At 45.7% G+C, this 17,650-nt stretch overlaps 1 protein-coding gene across 1 annotated transcript in view; it reads right to left on the bottom strand.

Annotated features, from left to right (window-relative positions):
• Positions 1 to 1,053: 1,053 nt before the first annotated feature.
• Positions 1,054 to 17,650, bottom strand: part of LOC134452530 (ubiquitin carboxyl-terminal hydrolase 32-like) — a 40,981-nt gene continuing 24,384 nt past the window's right edge. Inside the window, exons 21-35 of the mRNA XM_063202974.1 lie at positions 16,974 to 17,079; positions 15,711 to 15,884; positions 14,122 to 14,296; positions 13,641 to 13,792; positions 12,838 to 12,958; positions 12,055 to 12,269; positions 10,649 to 10,833; positions 8,469 to 8,555; positions 6,210 to 6,330; positions 5,386 to 5,577; positions 4,549 to 4,759; positions 3,618 to 3,814; positions 3,309 to 3,512; positions 2,564 to 2,656; positions 1,054 to 1,840 (exon numbers count right to left, since the gene is read on the bottom strand). Of these exons, the coding sequence (XP_063059044.1) occupies positions 1,667 to 1,840; positions 2,564 to 2,656; positions 3,309 to 3,512; positions 3,618 to 3,814; positions 4,549 to 4,759; positions 5,386 to 5,577; positions 6,210 to 6,330; positions 8,469 to 8,555; positions 10,649 to 10,833; positions 12,055 to 12,269; positions 12,838 to 12,958; positions 13,641 to 13,792; positions 14,122 to 14,296; positions 15,711 to 15,884; positions 16,974 to 17,079 (2,407 nt within the window). The 3' untranslated portion in view covers positions 1,054 to 1,666. The remainder of the gene's footprint in view (positions 1,841 to 2,563; positions 2,657 to 3,308; positions 3,513 to 3,617; positions 3,815 to 4,548; positions 4,760 to 5,385; positions 5,578 to 6,209; positions 6,331 to 8,468; positions 8,556 to 10,648; positions 10,834 to 12,054; positions 12,270 to 12,837; positions 12,959 to 13,640; positions 13,793 to 14,121; positions 14,297 to 15,710; positions 15,885 to 16,973; positions 17,080 to 17,650) is intronic.

Here is a 17,650-nt window from a genome sequence, read left to right as displayed (position 1 = left end):
TTTTTCATCACCAACCAAAATGGCTAGTAGATGTCAATCTTGCAAGCCAAACACACACTCACTAATAGATCAAAGTGGCTAGTAAGGTGGTCTTTCCCAGCCAAACTCAAATTTCACCAGGATTCGGCGAGTGTCAATTTAGAGCCCTGGTTACAAGTGTCTAGTTTTCTCAGGCATCCTCATTGTCTAGTGTGTTTTTGACACTACAAAAGCCCCATCTGCTGGAACCAAATGATGCAGCAGTAGGTAAAAGCATGGCATGGCATGACATGGCACGGCACAGATCTGGGACTGTGCGCTTCTTCCCTGACGGTAGGCTACAGTTTCCGATTTCTCGGCAACGGTGACATTCAATACCATTAAAATGGGTAGCATTATAAAAAAAGTACCATTTCATAAGCGGACATACATAAAATGCTGATGCGTTTCTTTCCATCCTTACATTGGGGCGTGCTTCAGATGACCAGCCCTGCCTCTGAAACACTGTCATATCCAGCATACATCATCATCATCATCATCATCATCCTAAAAAACAATTTCATAGTGTTAAGACATTGGCAATGAGCGCAACAACGGCTTTCGCTTGATTTGTTTGGGTCTGAAATAAACGGACATTACTGTGACATTGGCAGCAACGAGCAACAACTACATTAATACATTTAGGTTTTCTGTTTTTGCGAGAAAAAAAATAAACAATGACATGGCAACAATTAAAAAAAAAAAAAACTAACAACAGACAGACATCAGTGACTATTTCAGGATTGGATCGATTGCCCTCTCAATCTGAGAGACCAAAGGGCTATACTAAGTGGCTGGTTCGAGAGTCAACCAGGTGAAGTTAAGAGGTAAATCATCTAATAGAAGAACCTGGAGTCAGGCTGTTCTGATTTACCTCTTAAAATGAGGACTCCAGGCTCTTCTATTAGATGATTTACCTCTTAACTTAACCTGGTTTACTCCTGAACCAGCTTCTTAGTGTAGGCCCCTACACAGTAGTAGCGAGCTTGGACATGGACTTCCATACTGCCCTCTTCCCCCACTCCCCTACCCTCCCCTCCCCTCCAGCCGACCTACATCCCATCCCCTCCGAGTTCTACTACAGACTTCAAGCGAGAGAAAGAAGTAAAGAGCCGGTACAGGTTAGTCAGCGGGTGGGTGGGTGCTTGAGGGAGCCTTTTTTTTCTTCTTCTTTTGAAACTACTGGAGCACACAGTACTTTATGTAGTCCATCTCAAAATCCTTGTTCCGTGCTACTTTTCTTTTTACTTAACCCCCTGGTAGGAGTTAGTCCAGGTATCGTACTGACCCTATGTGTCTGTGTGTGTATGTCTGTTTGTCTGCTTATGATGTGTGTGTGTGTGTGTCGTCTGCAGGGGGCGCAAAACACATACCGACTCATACACTTCGACAAACACACAAACACACACTCACACATGACATCAAGTGCATCTAGCGGAGGCCAGGGAGCCAAGGTTGCCAGCTCTGATTGCTCTTGTGTTCACTACGGGGAGCACGCAGTATGATTTTTCTTTTAAGTCCATCTCGAAGTTCTCCTCCCTGCTACTTTGCTGCACATGTTCACTACTGGAGCACGCAGTACGGTACTTCTCATATAGTCCATCTCGAAGTTCTCATCCCTGCTACGGTACTTTAGTTGTGTTTTTCGCTACTGGAGCACGCAGTATTTCTTGTAGTCCATCTCGAAGTCCTCGTCCATGCTGCTGGTGTCGGCCATCTTCTTGCCCTCGGTCTTGGGCATGAAGATGGAGGTGTCCAGCCCCTGCTGCTCGTAGAACAGGATGTACGCCGAGTCCTGGTCCAGCTCCTCCGAACTCGCTTCCTGCAGCGGCAAGGGGCAGACCAGACAGGAGGAGGCAGGAGGAGGAGGAGGAGGAGGATGATTAGGATGAGGATAAAAGTGAGGAGGAGGAGGAGGAGGAGGAGGATAAAAGTGAGGAGGAGGAGGAGGAGGAGGAGGGGGGAGGAGGAGGAGGATGAATAGAAGAAGAAGAGGATGAATAGAAGAAGAAGAAGAAGAGGAAGAAGTAGAAGAAGAAGAAGGAGGAGGAGGAGGAGAGAAAAAAGAACGAAATAAAAAGAAAAAAGAAGAAGAAGAAGAAGAAGAAGAAGAAGAAGAAGAAGAAGAAGAAGAAGAAGAAGAAGAAGAAGTAGTAGAAGAAGAAGAAGAAGAAGAAGAAGAAGAAGAAGAAGAAGAAGAAGAAGAAGAAGAAGAAGAAGAAGAAGAAGAAGAAGAAGAAGAAGAAGAAGAAGAAGGAGGAGGAGGATGAGGAGGAAGAGGGAGAAGAACAAAAAGAAGGAGGAGGAGGGGGAGGGGGAGGAAGAAGGGGGAGGAGGAGGGAAAAGAAGCAAAATGAATCAAATTGTGACAGTGATTATTCCGTCATCCTTCTAAAGAGTCTAAAAAATCTTCCAATGACAAGATCATCATACAAAGTATGATGTCTGAAAACTTTGTTTTCTGACTTTGTCTGAAAAAGTGTTACTACTGTGGGATAGAAGTACTGTTGAAAATGAAGTAGCAAATGAAGAGGACATGGTTTACCTTGCAGCTGCTGTCGTTGTAGCAGTACCACTTCTGGTTGGGGTTTTTGGCATACGTCACATAGTGGCCTCCTCCCAGAATCCCTGAGTGACACTGGAAACGATATAATCTATTTTCAGAAAGTGCTGACAATTCCAAACTGTTTTTTTTACAAGGTCTTAGGGTGGGAGCGAACAGATTTGAACATTTTTTGTAGAAAAGCAACGCTATGATTCTTGTATATTATTTTAGTGCGTTAGCATGACAGACAGATGTTTCGACCTAAGTCTTCTTCGGCAGAACGCTGAAGAAATGCAGTGTAGTGCCCAGACTCAATTTGATATTGCACACAGGTCGTGAGTCTAGGCATATCGACTGATAATGCCCTCTGGATTGTATACACAGGACAAAATGCATACGACTTAAATCGAAAGGCATGTACTCACTGATATCGCATAAATGAAGTCCAGGCATACTTGACTGATAATGCACACAGGACATAATGCATACAAGGCATATAAATGTAAATGCGTGTACTCGCCGATATTGCATACAGGTCATACATGGGGGCCCAGACATGCAGTACTTGGCAAATAACGCACACAGGACTGCATACAGGACATAATTCATATAACACATAAACTGCAAGGCGTGTACTCCCTGATATTGCATACAGGTTGTACATGGGATCCAGGCAGCCGCGGTCGCGCTGGTCGTGCACACAGGCCATAATGCAGAAGGCATAAATGTAAATGCGTGTACTCACCGATATTGCGTACAGGTCGTACATGGGGTCCAGGCAGCCCCGGTCGCGCTGGTCGTGCGTGGAGGCCTCCAGGTCCATGCTGTCCTCGGTGCAGCCGTTGCTCTCCAGCTCCGACACGGACGTGGTGTTGTCACAGTCCCTGCTGCCCGTGTCCTCGCCCAGCGCCGAGTCCAGGCAGCCCACCCCGCCCCCCTCGCCGTCCACCTCCGAGCCCCCCGCCCTGGGCGTCGTCAGCCCCAACCCCCCAACTCCTCCACCACCACCTCCTCCAGCCATGGCAGTGTTAGACGCGGTGGCGGTGGCGGCAGCGCTGCTGGGCTCCGTTTCCATGGGGCTCTCTCGGCCGCTGTCCAGGCTCTCCTTGCTGAGCGACAGCTGCAGCCGCACGTCCAGCTGCGGCGGGAAGATACGGCCGTAGCGTCGGCCGTCTCGCTTGGGGCTGCCGCACGGGCTGCTGTCCCGGCTGCTCAGCGGGCCGCTGGGGGTGTGGGCCAGACCGGGGGACTCTGGAGGAGGAGGAGAGAGGAGGGAGGAGAGAGGAGGAGAGAGGAGAGAGGAGAGAGGGTAGGGGTGTCAGTGGCCGTCACAACAACTGGGAGATAGGGGAGGGGGTGTCAGTGACCGTCACAAAAACTGGGGATGGAATTGGGGGGGAAAGGGGAAAGTGTGAAGATTTGGCCATTTCTGCTGAGATCATGATGTTTTGGTAACACTTTATTTTAGGGATACATCTTTTAGCATTACATACAATATGCCTGTATAAGTAACTTGTAAGTCATGTACAAAGCAAAATCAAACATGTGTTAGGCATGTATTTGCAAATGTCTTGTTCATGCACAATAAGGGATGTATTACTGATTTAACCTTAGTAAGGACCTAGTAGGATTTAGTGTTTGCTTAGTACATGCCTTACAAGATACCTATGCAGGCATTAACCTTGCATGAATTAGTGCTAATAGATGTATTCCTAAAATAAAGTGTTACCGATGTTTCTACTCAGCAGTAGGTAGTAGGTAAACGTTTGCACATCAAAACGTCTCAACTGGGAGCAGGACAAACCAATCATAACCAGATGAAAAGAAAAATGTCTGCTACAATCAGGATTCATTTGCAACCTCTTTTTTATTTTTCAGTGATGTTTTGGGTGAAAAACCTTCTTCAGACGTTTTCACCCGAAACGTCCTGGAAAAAAAAATCCTGGTTGAAGTGGACTTTCCTCATTTTCTCCTTTTAATCTGACCTTTCAGCTCACCAGTGTTGGTTCCGTCTCCGCTGCAGGACTTGGTGACCCCCACCCCCAGGTCGCGCAGCTCGTCGCTGGAGCCCCCGTGGTCCGCCTCCCTGGGCGTCAGGAATGCACTGGGGTCAAAGTTCTCCCGGGGGAACTTCACGATCTTCTGGGACTTTATCCAGCGCCCGTTCACAAACTGGAACCGCTTCAAATGGACAATCTGCAAAGGCATTCAATGGCAACATTCAATTCAACGTCCACTACAAATGAGGCCTGTCTACGGAGTTCTAGAAAGGCAACCAAGAAAGTTAGAAAATCAACAGTTTGTGTTGCGGAAGCGAATTACCAAATCTCTTATCTTAATCAAACTTGAAATCATCATGTGTTCGCTGCCATGTGTGATTAATTGAAGTAAAACCATACAATAAGCAGGATAACATTCAGTGAGGTGGTCCCTGCTGTAGAACAGCGCACTTCAGAGAGATCGAGACTCCTCCGCTTCGCATCAGGGTCCTGCATCTCTGATGCTATTCGCTATTCCATGACAGGGACCTTCTCCCCGAACGTTATCCCTTACTCATCATGTCATTGAAAGCTAAGGAAGGGCAGACTCTTGACATGATGTTAAGTTTAGTTTAGTTTGTGTGTGTACTCTTTATTAATTTAAAAAAAAAAAAAAAAAAAAACTAACCCCTCTTTGCAACTGCACTTGTTGTTCTGTATATTTCCTGTGCACTTTATATTTGCTGTTAATGTTGCCTTGATTATGTCCTCTTTTCAAAGTCGCTTTGGTTATAAATGCAATGCAATGTAATGTAATGTAATTCCCATGAGTCCCTGACTGACCAGTATGGGGGGCAGCCTCCAGAGGTCCAGCTTCTTGGTGGCCAGGCGGTGCGTCTTGCACTTGGAGCAGTAGTAGAGCTCGTCCTCCCCCAGCTCCTCCTCGCTGGTGAAGGCCCGCAGGCAGCTGTCCAGGCTGATGGGCTCCGCCTGGGCACGGCGACTCAGCTCCACGCTCATGTGCTCCTCCACCATCTGGAGACAGCCACACGCACACACACACACACACACACACACACACGCGCATTTGACACATGTACACACACACACAGGTGCGCATTTAACACACGTACACACACACACACACACACACACACACACACACACACACACACACACACACACACACACACACACACACACACACACACACACACACACACACACACACACACACACACACACACACACACACACACACACACACACACACACACACACACACACACACACACACACACACACAGACAGATGTAATAAGCAGCTATCCAAACTGCCCTGAACTTCACACTCACATGCTCCAGTGGACACGTGTACACAAATGTATACATAAGGGCGCACACACACACACCCTGCATTACCCTCTCCTAAGGTCTAGTAGCGGAGGTCCTCGCTGGTGGGTGCCTGGCCACATGCGCGCACGCACGCACGCACGCACGCACGCACGCACGCACAAAACACCACAACCCCACCACACGTGTACACAAATGTAAGGGCGCTGCATTACCCTCTCCTAAGGTCTGTGGGTGCCTGGCCACGCGCACACGCGCATGCACACATACACACACACACACACACACACACACAAAACACCATGGCTAACTCACCCTCTCCTGTGAGGTCTGGTAGCGGAGATGCAGGGCGGTGGGGTCCCAGTCTACGGCGATGTAGGCGTTCCCCACCGTGGCCGGCTCGTCAGAACACTCAATAGCACAGCCTCGACAGAACCTGCAGCACAATGGGATGTAAAATTATTATAATTATAATTATTATATATTATTTTTTTACTTACAGTGCCTTCAAAAAGTCTACACACCCCTCCTCAAATGTCAGGTTTTTGTGATGTAAAAAATGACAGAAAGACAAATTAATTCACAGCTTTTTCCACCTTCAATCTAAACTATTAACCTGTACAATGCAATTGAGAAACAAGCATAAAGCTTTAAAGGGAAACAATATAAAATAAAAATCTTCAATTAACATGGTTACATAGATATACACACCCTTAAATTAATACTTAGTTGCAGCACCTTTGGGCTTGTCTGGGCTATTCCAAAACCTCAATCTTATTCTAGTGAAGCCATGCTTTTGTAGACTTAGGCGTGTGCTTGGAGAAATTGTCGTTCTGAAAGATTAGTTCCTCTGCATCTTCACCTTTCTACCAGGGGGGCGACGGTTTTGTGCCACTACCACGGCACCTGTCGAAATTTTCTCAATTCCCTCCTCCCTAATGAAGGCCCCAGTTACAGCTGAAGAAAAACAGCACAAAAGAACAATGCTGCCACCACCATACTTCATGTTAGGTATGGTGTTATTGCAGTGATGTTTTGCGCCAAACATACCATTTTGAATTATGACCAAAAAAGTTAAAGGTGAGGTAAATTTTGCAAAAAATACTTCTGTAATCTCCCAAATGCATGTGGGAAGATGTGTTATGGTCAGGTGAAACTGAGGTTGAACATTTTGGACATAATTCCAAAAGGTATTTTTGGCACAAAACATCACCGAAGTAACACCATACCTAACATGAAGTATGGTGGTGGCAGCATTGTTCTTTTGTGCTCTTTTTCTTCAGCTGTAACTGGGGCCTTCATTAGGGAGGAGGGAATTATGAAAATTTCCACAGGGGCCGTGGTAGTGGCACAAAATCTTCGGCCCCCTGGTAGAAAGGTGAAGATGCAGAGGAACTAATCTTTCAGAACGTCAACTTCTCTAAGCACACGCCTGAATCTACAGAAGAATGGCTTCACCAGAATAATATTGAGGTTTTGGAATGGCCCAGACAAGCCAAAGGTGCAGCAACTAAGTATTAATTTAAGGGTGTGTATATTTATGCAACCATGTTAATTGAAGTTTTTTATTTTCTATTGTTTCCATTTAAAGCTTTATGCTTGTTTCTCAATTGCATTGTACAGGTTAATAGTTTAGATAGAAGGTGGAAAAAGCTGTGAATTTATTTGTCTTTCTGACATTTTTTTACATCACAAAAACCTGACATTTGAAGAGGAGTGTGTAGACTTTTTGAAGGAACTGTATTTGCCTGTTTTTAAGTCTTGTCTACCCTGTCTGAATGTTCTGTACTGTACTTATACGCACCTTGACCATTTGAATTTCCCATCTGGGATAATAAAGTTGACCTTGACTTTTTTTACACATACACAAACACACATTCAGACAATGATCATCAGAGCAACCAGATCACTGGAGCTGGGGGATTGTGGACAACAAATATGCAGGAATTTCACCATATATTTATAGGTTGTTGGTAAATGTTGACCAATTGTGTAGTTAATTTTCAAACCCTGACATGTGCAGAGAGTGAATCTTCTATCATTCTTACATTCTTTCATACTTTTGTTTGTTTTGTGTGATGGTGTTGTCCCCTTACGTATGTGTTTTTGATGCTGCAGCGTTCCTGTCTCAGACAAATTTATCCTTGGTGGAGGGACAAAAAAGCCTAACCTAGCCATTCATTTTTTTTAGTACTGTATTTAAAGGTTACACTTTACATGTACTCATTTTCAACCTGTTCAATGTGTTGCCGGCGGTGTGGAGGTGTGAGTTCTCACCTGTAGCGTTTTGGAGAGCGCACACATCCAGATTAAACAGGTGCCGGACTTAAACACGATTTAACGTGAAAAGAAGGAAGGTCCTCCGCACACTGTTGCTGCTCCAGGTTTATTAAGACACATTTCGACCATGCAGTCTGGTCTTCGTCAGGGGTAAGTGAGTTTGTGTAACATGACTTTTCTTTTAAAGACTCTTGAAGGAAGGGGCGGGCGCAATGCGCAGTTGAGTGACATCTCCTCCAAGTAAGGTCATAGTTAAAAACACAAACAGAAAAAAAGGAATTACACAGTTCTCACCTGTACCAGGGGCACCAGGCGCAGGAGTTGCCGTCCTTCTGCACCACGCGCAGGGTGAAGGGGTACTGGTAGCCCATGCTGTCATCGCTGCACACACAAACGACATGGGGGGATGACAACAGACACACAGGACACCGGTTAGTGGAGAAAGTCAATTATCTAACCATTACAGTTGAAATAACTGGGTCAAAGACGTCCAAAATGAAATTGTCCTTCAGTGTAACGGATACCTTCTTCTGACTGTAACTGTAAAAAACATGACTCTTTTTGTTTTATTTATTTTTTCAGTGAATTCATGAAAGCCTCGGCTGTCATCCATTCACTTGAAACAATTTAAAAATCATGTTTTTTTTTTTTTTACAGTTACAGTCAGCAGAAGGTATCCGTAACACTGAATGACAATTTCATTTTGGACGTCTTTGGCCTGGATACACTGCAAAGAGAGACAATTACTGACCAGTCCTGGAAACTGGAGTCAGACGAGGTCATTATACGTGTATACTGACCAGTTCTGACAGCTGTGCAGAGTGATACCAAATAGTCTTCTATTAGAGTAAGATACATCGAGTCCATTCCTTTCCTGTATCCATGTGACGTCGGAGTTCCCTTAGCGCTGTAGATGGCGGTAGTGCACATCTTATGCAAGCCATCACCAAACGCCACAGAAAGAGAAGAAAGAGGAGGGGACAACGCCCCCTTAGGAGACCAAACTGGAGCATACTCCTTTGCATTGGGTGGGCGGAGTTTGAATTTTCTTTTCTGAACTTTCCCTAATAGAAGATTCTTTGGTGACAGGAGGCTATACTGACTAGTCCTGGCAGCTGTGTCGAGTGGCACGAGAAGAGGCTATACTGACCTAGCCTGGTCCTGACCATCCCATAATATTACCATTTCATTTCGTATTCATGGTCTGGAGGTTGTGTGATCTGACGGGATTGCAGGAAGCAGGATGTTTGCACTCAGTTATGGTTTGAAATGATTGGACAGCTCTCACCCAATCGCCGAGAGTTACTCAACAACAACACAGCGCAGACCAACGGCTCTGGCGCAGACGTTTACGTCATCGTCACGAGTGTCCTCCCCCTTTCTCCCCCACATGGGGCGCTTATTCGCTAATTTTATTCCCTGTTTTCAGGGGAGGATTGGCCGGCCAAATCCTGCCGGTCAACAATCGCTCCAAAGAAAAAAGTCTCTTGGCGGAAGTACATGGGATGGAGTGCGAGGCTAATACTGACCAGTCCTAGCAGCTGTGTAGAGTGACGAGAGACAAGGCTATACTGACCAGTCCTGTGCGTGGTTGCTGGCGGTAACCTATGTATACTGACCAGTCCTGTGCGTGGTTGCTGGCGGTAACCTATGTATACTGACCAGTCCTGTGCGTGGTTGCTGGCGGTAACCTATGTATATACTGACCAGTCCTGTGCGTGGTTACTGGCGGTAACCTATGTATACAGTACTGACCAGTCCTGTGCGTGGTTGCTGGCGGTAACCTATTTATACTGACCAGTCCTGTGCGTGGTTGCTGGCGGTAACCTATTTATACTAACCAGTCCTGTGCATGGTTGCTGGCAGTAACCTATTTATACTGACCAGTCCTGTGCGTGGTTGCTGGCGGTAACCTGTATACAGTACTGACCAGTCCTGTGCGTGGTTGCTAGCGGTAACCTATGTATACAGTACTGACCAGTCCTGTGCGTGGTTGCTGGCGGTAACCTGTATACAGTACTGACCAGTCCTGTGCGTGGTTGCTGGCGGTAACCTATTTATACTGACCAGTCCTGTGCGTGGTTGCTGGCGGTAACCTATTTATACTAACCAGTCCTGTGCATGGTTGCTGGCGGTAACCTATGTATACTGACCAGTCCTGTGCGTGGTTACTGGCGGTAACCTATGTATACAGTACTGACCAGTCCTGTGCGTGGTTACTGGCGGTAACCTATGTATACAGTACTGACCAGTCCTGTGCGTGGTTGCTAGCGGTAACCTATGTGTACTGACCAGTCCTGTGCGTGGTTGCTGGCGGTAACCTATGTATACAGTACTGACCAGTCCTGTGCATGGTTGCTGGTAGTAACCTATGTATACATTACTGACCAGTCCTGTGCATGGTTACTGGCGGTAACCTATGTATACTGACCAGTCCTGTGCGTGGTTGCTGGCGGTAACCTATGTATACTGACCAGTCCTGTGCGTGGTTGCTGGCTTCCTGAGGGGGCAGGGGGCTGGCCAGACGGGACACCTGCGTCCAGACGGCGTCGTAGAGGTCTCGCGCCCGCGTGTGCACCATGCAGGGCACGATGAGCGGCATGCCGAACAGACTGGGCCGGTTCTTCTGCGACGACAGGAAGTACAGCTCCGCACGCATCTGCCAATCAAAACATAGAGACCATTCATGTCACATTCACTTTCTGCCAATCAGACCAACATCAAACCCCTTACGCTAGAGACACATAGCAGGCGAAACGAAGACAGGCGAAATTCAGTGCTTCAATCTCACTCAACCGTCATCAGTTCGAAGCGGCGAATCAAATGGAATGACACAATTGTGTTGTAGATTCGATTTGCCGCAGCAGGCAAAATCCGCTCCTCATTTGCATGATATTGAACTTTAAAAGCTCCTGTTCGCTTGCCTTCGCCTCCCTCATAGGAATGAATGGCGAAGTTCGCTTCGCTTGGCCAAATTTGCGTCTATGTGTCCCTAGTGTTACATTACTTACATTTTCTTTTCACTCAGCAGAAGCTTTTACCCAAAATGACTTACAGCTATTAACCCATTTTAGCCTAAGCCCTTTTTGGGAAAAGGTGCCCTCTCCTTATTAAAACCTACATATCTCAGCCTCCGAAGCACATAAAAACAGGAAATAAGTTGCATTTAAAGTCTACAATCTTCATTTTGCACTAGAATGGTGTTCATTCAGCTCTAACATACCCACATCTTTAATAAAACAGCTAAAATCTCAAGAACTTGAATGCAGCGTATATGTCGCTCCAGGACACAATGGGTTAAGGTGCTGCCATTGGGTTTCAGAGCAATGTCAGGTCAGATGCCTTGCTCAAGGGCACGTCACCCATGGGGTGCTGACTGGTGTGCACTGGTCCCTGGGCTGCCCCATTGCACCGTTATGTTAGGATGGATAGTTTGTTCTGTGCACGGTGATGCACTGTGTGCACCAATAACCAGTGATAGGCAAACCGGATTCATCAGTTACAATCAAGGGCCACATATTCCAAATGACATTGGTTTACCTGTCCAGCGCAGCCAGGTGATTGGCTGGTTGAGTGATCACCTGGTTGAATTGGACAGGTAAAACAAGGCCATTTGGAAAATGTGGCCCAAGTTTGTACATAATGAATCCATTTTGCCCATCACTGCTAATAACTGTGATGCACCGTGTCACAATAACAACAAAAGTGGAACTTTCAGTAAACTAGAAAGTCAAAGAATGCGCGCACATCAGTGGCGCAGGTGCTGGACCAATCATAAGAGAACTGAAAAGAAAATAAAGGTTTGCAACACTGTTAAATGCTCCCAAAGATTTAATGTGCCATTTATTTTCTTTTCAGTTAACTTTCAATGAACTCTCACCATTTTCCTGTGGATGGCGATGATGTAGCCGATGAATGGGCTGTCTATTGGCAGCATGTCGTGGCCGTTGGGCATGCCGTTGGCCGGGCTGCTGGTCTCCGTGCCACAGGGCACCACCGTGCTGGGCATGGCCATCCCCTTGGGCATCAGGTCCAGCTTCAGGTGGCAGCTGTTGCCCACCATGGTGGCGTTGCCATTGGGCAGAGATGGCGCCTCTACAGGCAGTGAGAGGTCAAAGGTCAGAAAACATTCACGTTCAGGTCTTTGTGGAAAATTCAGCAATTATTAAAACAATTGATGTGATCAAGTGTTACAGACTTGGTTTGCAGCTTTATTTCAGTTTGCTTAATTCCAGCTCCCACACTGGTTTAAAGGGACACTGTGCAGGAAATGGTCATAAAAAGGTACTGCAACTATGCTGCTCATTGAAACTGGGCTGCCTATTGCCAAATTTGATCTTTACATGAAAGTTTACAAAGTAATAAACAAATATTTTCTAGTATGGTCCAAGTGCAGTCATTTTTGCAGCTAAAAATGGCTATTTTTGGAAATTCAAAATGGCGGACTATGGAGAAGATCCCCCTTTTCATGTATGAAAAGTGGAATTTTTCCAGTCATAATGAATACTTAGAATTTGATGCTGGTGGTAAGTATTCATGAAAAAGGTAACTTTAGTAAATGAGCAGCATACATTTTGGAAATAAACAACTAAAAATCTCACACAGTGTCCCTTTAAGTAGCATACTGTCTATCTTTTGTCCGAAGCGAGTATCAGTGTCTCACCATCGCAAAAGTCTCCAGGGGTGGAGGCGGTGGAGGAGGGGGTGCCTGGCACCGGGATCTCAAACGCACACAGGAAACCCGTCACCGCCCGGCGCACCTTCTGGTTGTCCAGTGGAAAGTTCTAGAAGAGAGAGAGGACAGAGCATCTCGATTAGCATTCACCACCTCTCTCCTTTCGATGATACAGTGGAAAAAACATCCATGAAACTCTGAAAATAACTGCAAGAACATTCCAACAGACACGCATACACAGAAAGACACACACACTCACACACTCCCTATAACATACACACAGGGTGCGATTTGTCGCAAAACCAGAAGGGGGGATATATTTCAGAGTTTAAGCAATACCAATGGAATTTCATTAAACTGTGATTAAAATTATGTAGAAAAAGTGGTGATATCAAAACCAGAAGGGGGAACAATCCCCCCATTCCCCCTTACAAATCGCATCCTGCATACACATACCCTACTCTCCATAGCTATTGATCTTACTGGTGGTGACGAAGCCTTCAGATGAACAGCATCAGGAATTTAGAAAAAGCTATCGCTATGATTTCAATCTGGTTACAGCTGCTGGTTTACCGGTTTAATCCAAATCAAACTGATTTGGTTTTAGCTAGTTCAAACTGGATTAGACCGGCTTAAACAGCCAGTTCAGACTGGTTCTGACCTCTTCAAGCAGGTTCTAACTGATTCAAACCCGTTCCAACTGGTTGGTACCCGTTCAGACTGGAAAGGTAAAGTAATGGAAATCGACAAAAATGCTTAAAGTTGGAGGTGTTGTGATGTTGTGTAAGTACCTTAATGTTGGACGTGTGAACCTCAGTCAGTAGGATCTGCTCTGGCCGCAGGCTGCACAGCTTGCTGAGGAGCCGCTTGAGTCCGGTGTATTTCTCATCCACGTTCAGACGCAGCCCGTACCGCACCGGCGTCGAGCCATCCAGGCGGATCACTGAGGAAGACACACACACACACACACACACACACACACACACACACACACACACACACACACACACACACACACACACACACACACACACACACACACACACACACACACACACACACACACACACACACACACACACACAGGAGTAAGAAAACTCATGCAGCATAATACACACACTCCAAGTGCACACGAACATGAAAGATTTACTGATTAATGATTATAAACTCAAGTGACTAAACACTTTTTCTATATAATGATGTTTTCATTTTATATGAATGCTTTTCATTACTGACCAATATAAAACAAACATATCAAGTAGATGTACATACCAATAATCTCCAAGTGCATGGAGTTGTCCATGGGCAGGGGTAGCGAGAGGAAGTTGAAGGGGTCGAAGCGAGCGCTGACATGGCCACAGGTCTTGCACTTGACCTGGGAGCGCAGCTGGCCGTGGAACAGGTCAACCACGATGGAACGGTTCCTCCTCAGATGGTTCTCCCACGCCTGGGAACATGGAGAGGGGAGATCATTGCTAGGATGCTCTGTTACTGTTCATGCAAGAATATTTCAGAAGTCTCTAGATCAGTGATTCCCAACCTATGGGCTGGGGCCCACTGGTGGGCCCTGAAGGTATTCCAAGTGGGCCTTGAAATAATTTTCCAAAAATAATTATCATATTTTGGTGTGTGTTGCTGTTGATTTATTTGAGTTTTGTTCTTAATTGGGTCAGAGGTGGGCCCCGAACATTTTTGACAATTTCGAGTGGGCCCCAAGTTGAAAAAGGTTGGGAACCCCTGGTCTAGGTGGTTCTCCCACGCCTGGGAACACGGACAGAGGAAATCATTGCCATGATGTTCTGTTACTATATGGATAACGTTCATTATGTCTAACTGTTTAAATCAACATTTGAGATTTTCCTTTACTTAAGACATGTAAAAGTTTTATCTTTTACCTGTCATGTTTCGATGAAGATGGAAGTAATACCGTCGAAACATGTCAAGTAAAAGATAAAACTTTTACATGTCTTAAAAGAAATTCTCAAATGTTGATGTTCTGTTACTGTTCATACAAGAATATTGGAGAAGTCACTACTAGGTAGTTCTCTGATGCCGAGGAACATGGACACGGTTGTTTCAATGTTGTGTTACTCTTCTTGTTAGAACTATGGTAACTCTCAATTTATAAAGTGGAACTACAAATGCATGGTGGTTTGATTGAAATAATTAATTTCCAAAGCCAGTTGCATGAAAACACAAGAGGCATCTGCATCTCTGCTGAGTCACTTGACTCTCCAAATCATTACCAGCATCTTATGTAGTAATCTTGTCTTGGCACTAGAGGGTGCTCCTTGCACACATATAGTCTGAGTATGCTCATTGGATTTGGACAGGGGAAAATGTAATCACCCCTGATGTAATTCTCATCGATGACCCATGATAATAACAACAGATCAGGAAAAAAAAATCTCCAAGGCCTAATTGCTCTCAATGCTACTTGACACAGTCATTGCATTCAACTGGTTAGAGAGCCGGTGTACAGTATATCACAGAAGTAAGTACACTCCTCACATTTCTTATAAGTATATCTTTTCATGGGACAACATTAAAGAAATTTCACTTTGTCACAATGAACAGTTGCCAGCATGCAACTTATATAGTGACTTCAATTTATTGCTCACACTGAAAATATACTTACCAGTACAAATCTGCAGAAATGTGAGGGGTGTACTCACCTCTGTGACATACTGTTTACGTTTTTACTGAGGCAAAGAAACAGACGAAACTTGTGTGTGCGTGTGTGTGGTGTTCACTAAATGTGCGATGCAATTGCTGCAAAATTAAAATGTGTGTGTGTGTGTGTGTGTGTGTGTGTGTGTATGTTTGTGTGCGTGCTCATGTGCGCATGTGTGTTTTCTGACCTCAGAGGCCACCTCCCAGTCGGGTCGTCCGTCGCTGTCCTTGAGCTCCACGTAGGGCTTCTCGTGCACCCTGTTTAGGTCCTCATGCAGCCCGTCCAGCAGGAAGGCCAACAACTCCTGGGAGTCCTGCTGCTGGAAACCATTGAAGCGCGGGGCATACTTTGCTATCGTCCACTACAGGAGGGAGAGAGAGAGAGAGAGAGAGAGAGAGAGAGAGAGAGAAAGAGAGAGAGCGAGAGAAACAGAGAGAGAGGAGGAGAGAGAGCGAGCGATAGAGAGAGAGACAGAGAGCGAGAGAGTATTTTTTAAATCCTTTATTCGCCCAATGTCAATCAATTATATCAAGCAGGGATGGCTGTACATAACAATTCGCAACAAGTGGAAGAACAAACCAAGAAGAAAAAGAAACCTCAAACAACCAAGCGTCACACTCAATCACACTTTCAACACAGGTTATTCTTTCTCCCCAATATTACACAGATGGTATTTAATACGCCACACAACCAGAAAAGTTGTCAAATCATTTGGCAAATTGAGCAATATGGTACGAGTGATGGTAACAGACGTCAACCTGGCTGTGGTTTGGCCATAGGCATGAAGCCGATGGCTGAGTGCCGTCAGGAACCACACCAGTCCTGACACCTGACCTGACCCAGGACCATGCCTGATAGCATCTCCCCACCCACTGCTCTCATATTGCTCAATTAACAAATGATTTGACAACCTTTCTGGGTGTGTGGAGACTGAAATAACTGCTGTGTAATATGAAATGTGCAATGAAGTGTTAATAGTGCCAACTCACAACGTGTCAGTGTCACACCCAACATGAGTCAGTAATACCCTGGTGAACGTACCCTGAGCTTGGTTACCTTGGCAACCCTGGTGAACGTACCCTGAGCTTGGTATACAGTAACCATGAAGAACGTACCTTAACCGTGGTTACCTTGGTAACCCTGGTGACCGTACCCTGAGCTTGGTTACCTTGGTAACCGTGGGGAATGTACCCTGAACTTGGTATACAGTAACCATGGTGAACATACCTCGAGCTTGGTTACCATGGTAACCCTGGTGACCGTATCCTGAGTTTGATATACAATAACCCTGGTGAACGTACCCAGAGTTTAGTTACCATGGTAACCCTGGTGAATGTACGGCCGAGCTTGGTACAGTAACCCTGGTGAATGAACCCCGAGCTTGGTTACCGTGGTAACCCTGGTGAATGTACCCCGAGCTTGGTTACCGTGGTAACCCTGGTGAACGTACCCTGAGTTTGAGGGGAGCCACACTCTTCTGGGTGCCACTCCACAGCTCCTGCATCAGATCACCGTAGCACTTGGCCATGTGGCCACGCATGCCGATTGGATTGATCCTGGGGAAGCAAGAGCACATCGCATGTTCACTGTTCAGCCCTTTTTCGTTATTTAACTTGTGTTTGTGGTACGTTCGAAGAGAAAATGGCACAGTCCAGTGTTCCGTTTACCTTATGTTTTTAAGACTTCTTAAGTATATTGGGCATAAAGCAATGAACAATGCTTTGCCTGCCATTATCAAAATGTTTAAGTTACTTTCTATGGTCAAACACACGTACAGAATACACACACACACACACTAGGGCTTGACACTGGCACCGGCCAAATGCCCGTAAAACTTGGCTGTGACTAGTAAAACTTTCAGTGTCACTAGCCAATTTGGTAACGTAGTAACTTAGTTTATATTTGCTTGATATACTTCCATGTAGAAAGCTTTACACTCATCTTGCTTTAGCACCTCATCTTCTGAGGTTAGATATGCGCTATCATGATTAAGGAGGGGGGAATCAAATCTGTGGCTAGTGCAATACCTGAGTGGCTAGTGACTCGGGAAAATCACTAGCCGCAGTGGCTGGTGGGTGAGAAGGTTAATGTCAAGCCCTGACACACACGCACGTACGCACGCACACA

The sequence above is a fragment of the Engraulis encrasicolus genome, chromosome 7 (genome assembly GCF_034702125.1).
Source record: "Engraulis encrasicolus isolate BLACKSEA-1 chromosome 7, IST_EnEncr_1.0, whole genome shotgun sequence".
Taxonomy (NCBI): Eukaryota; Metazoa; Chordata; class Actinopteri; order Clupeiformes; family Engraulidae; genus Engraulis; species Engraulis encrasicolus.
Note: the sequence above shows the minus strand (reverse complement) of the source record. Positions and strands in the feature narration are given on the sequence as shown.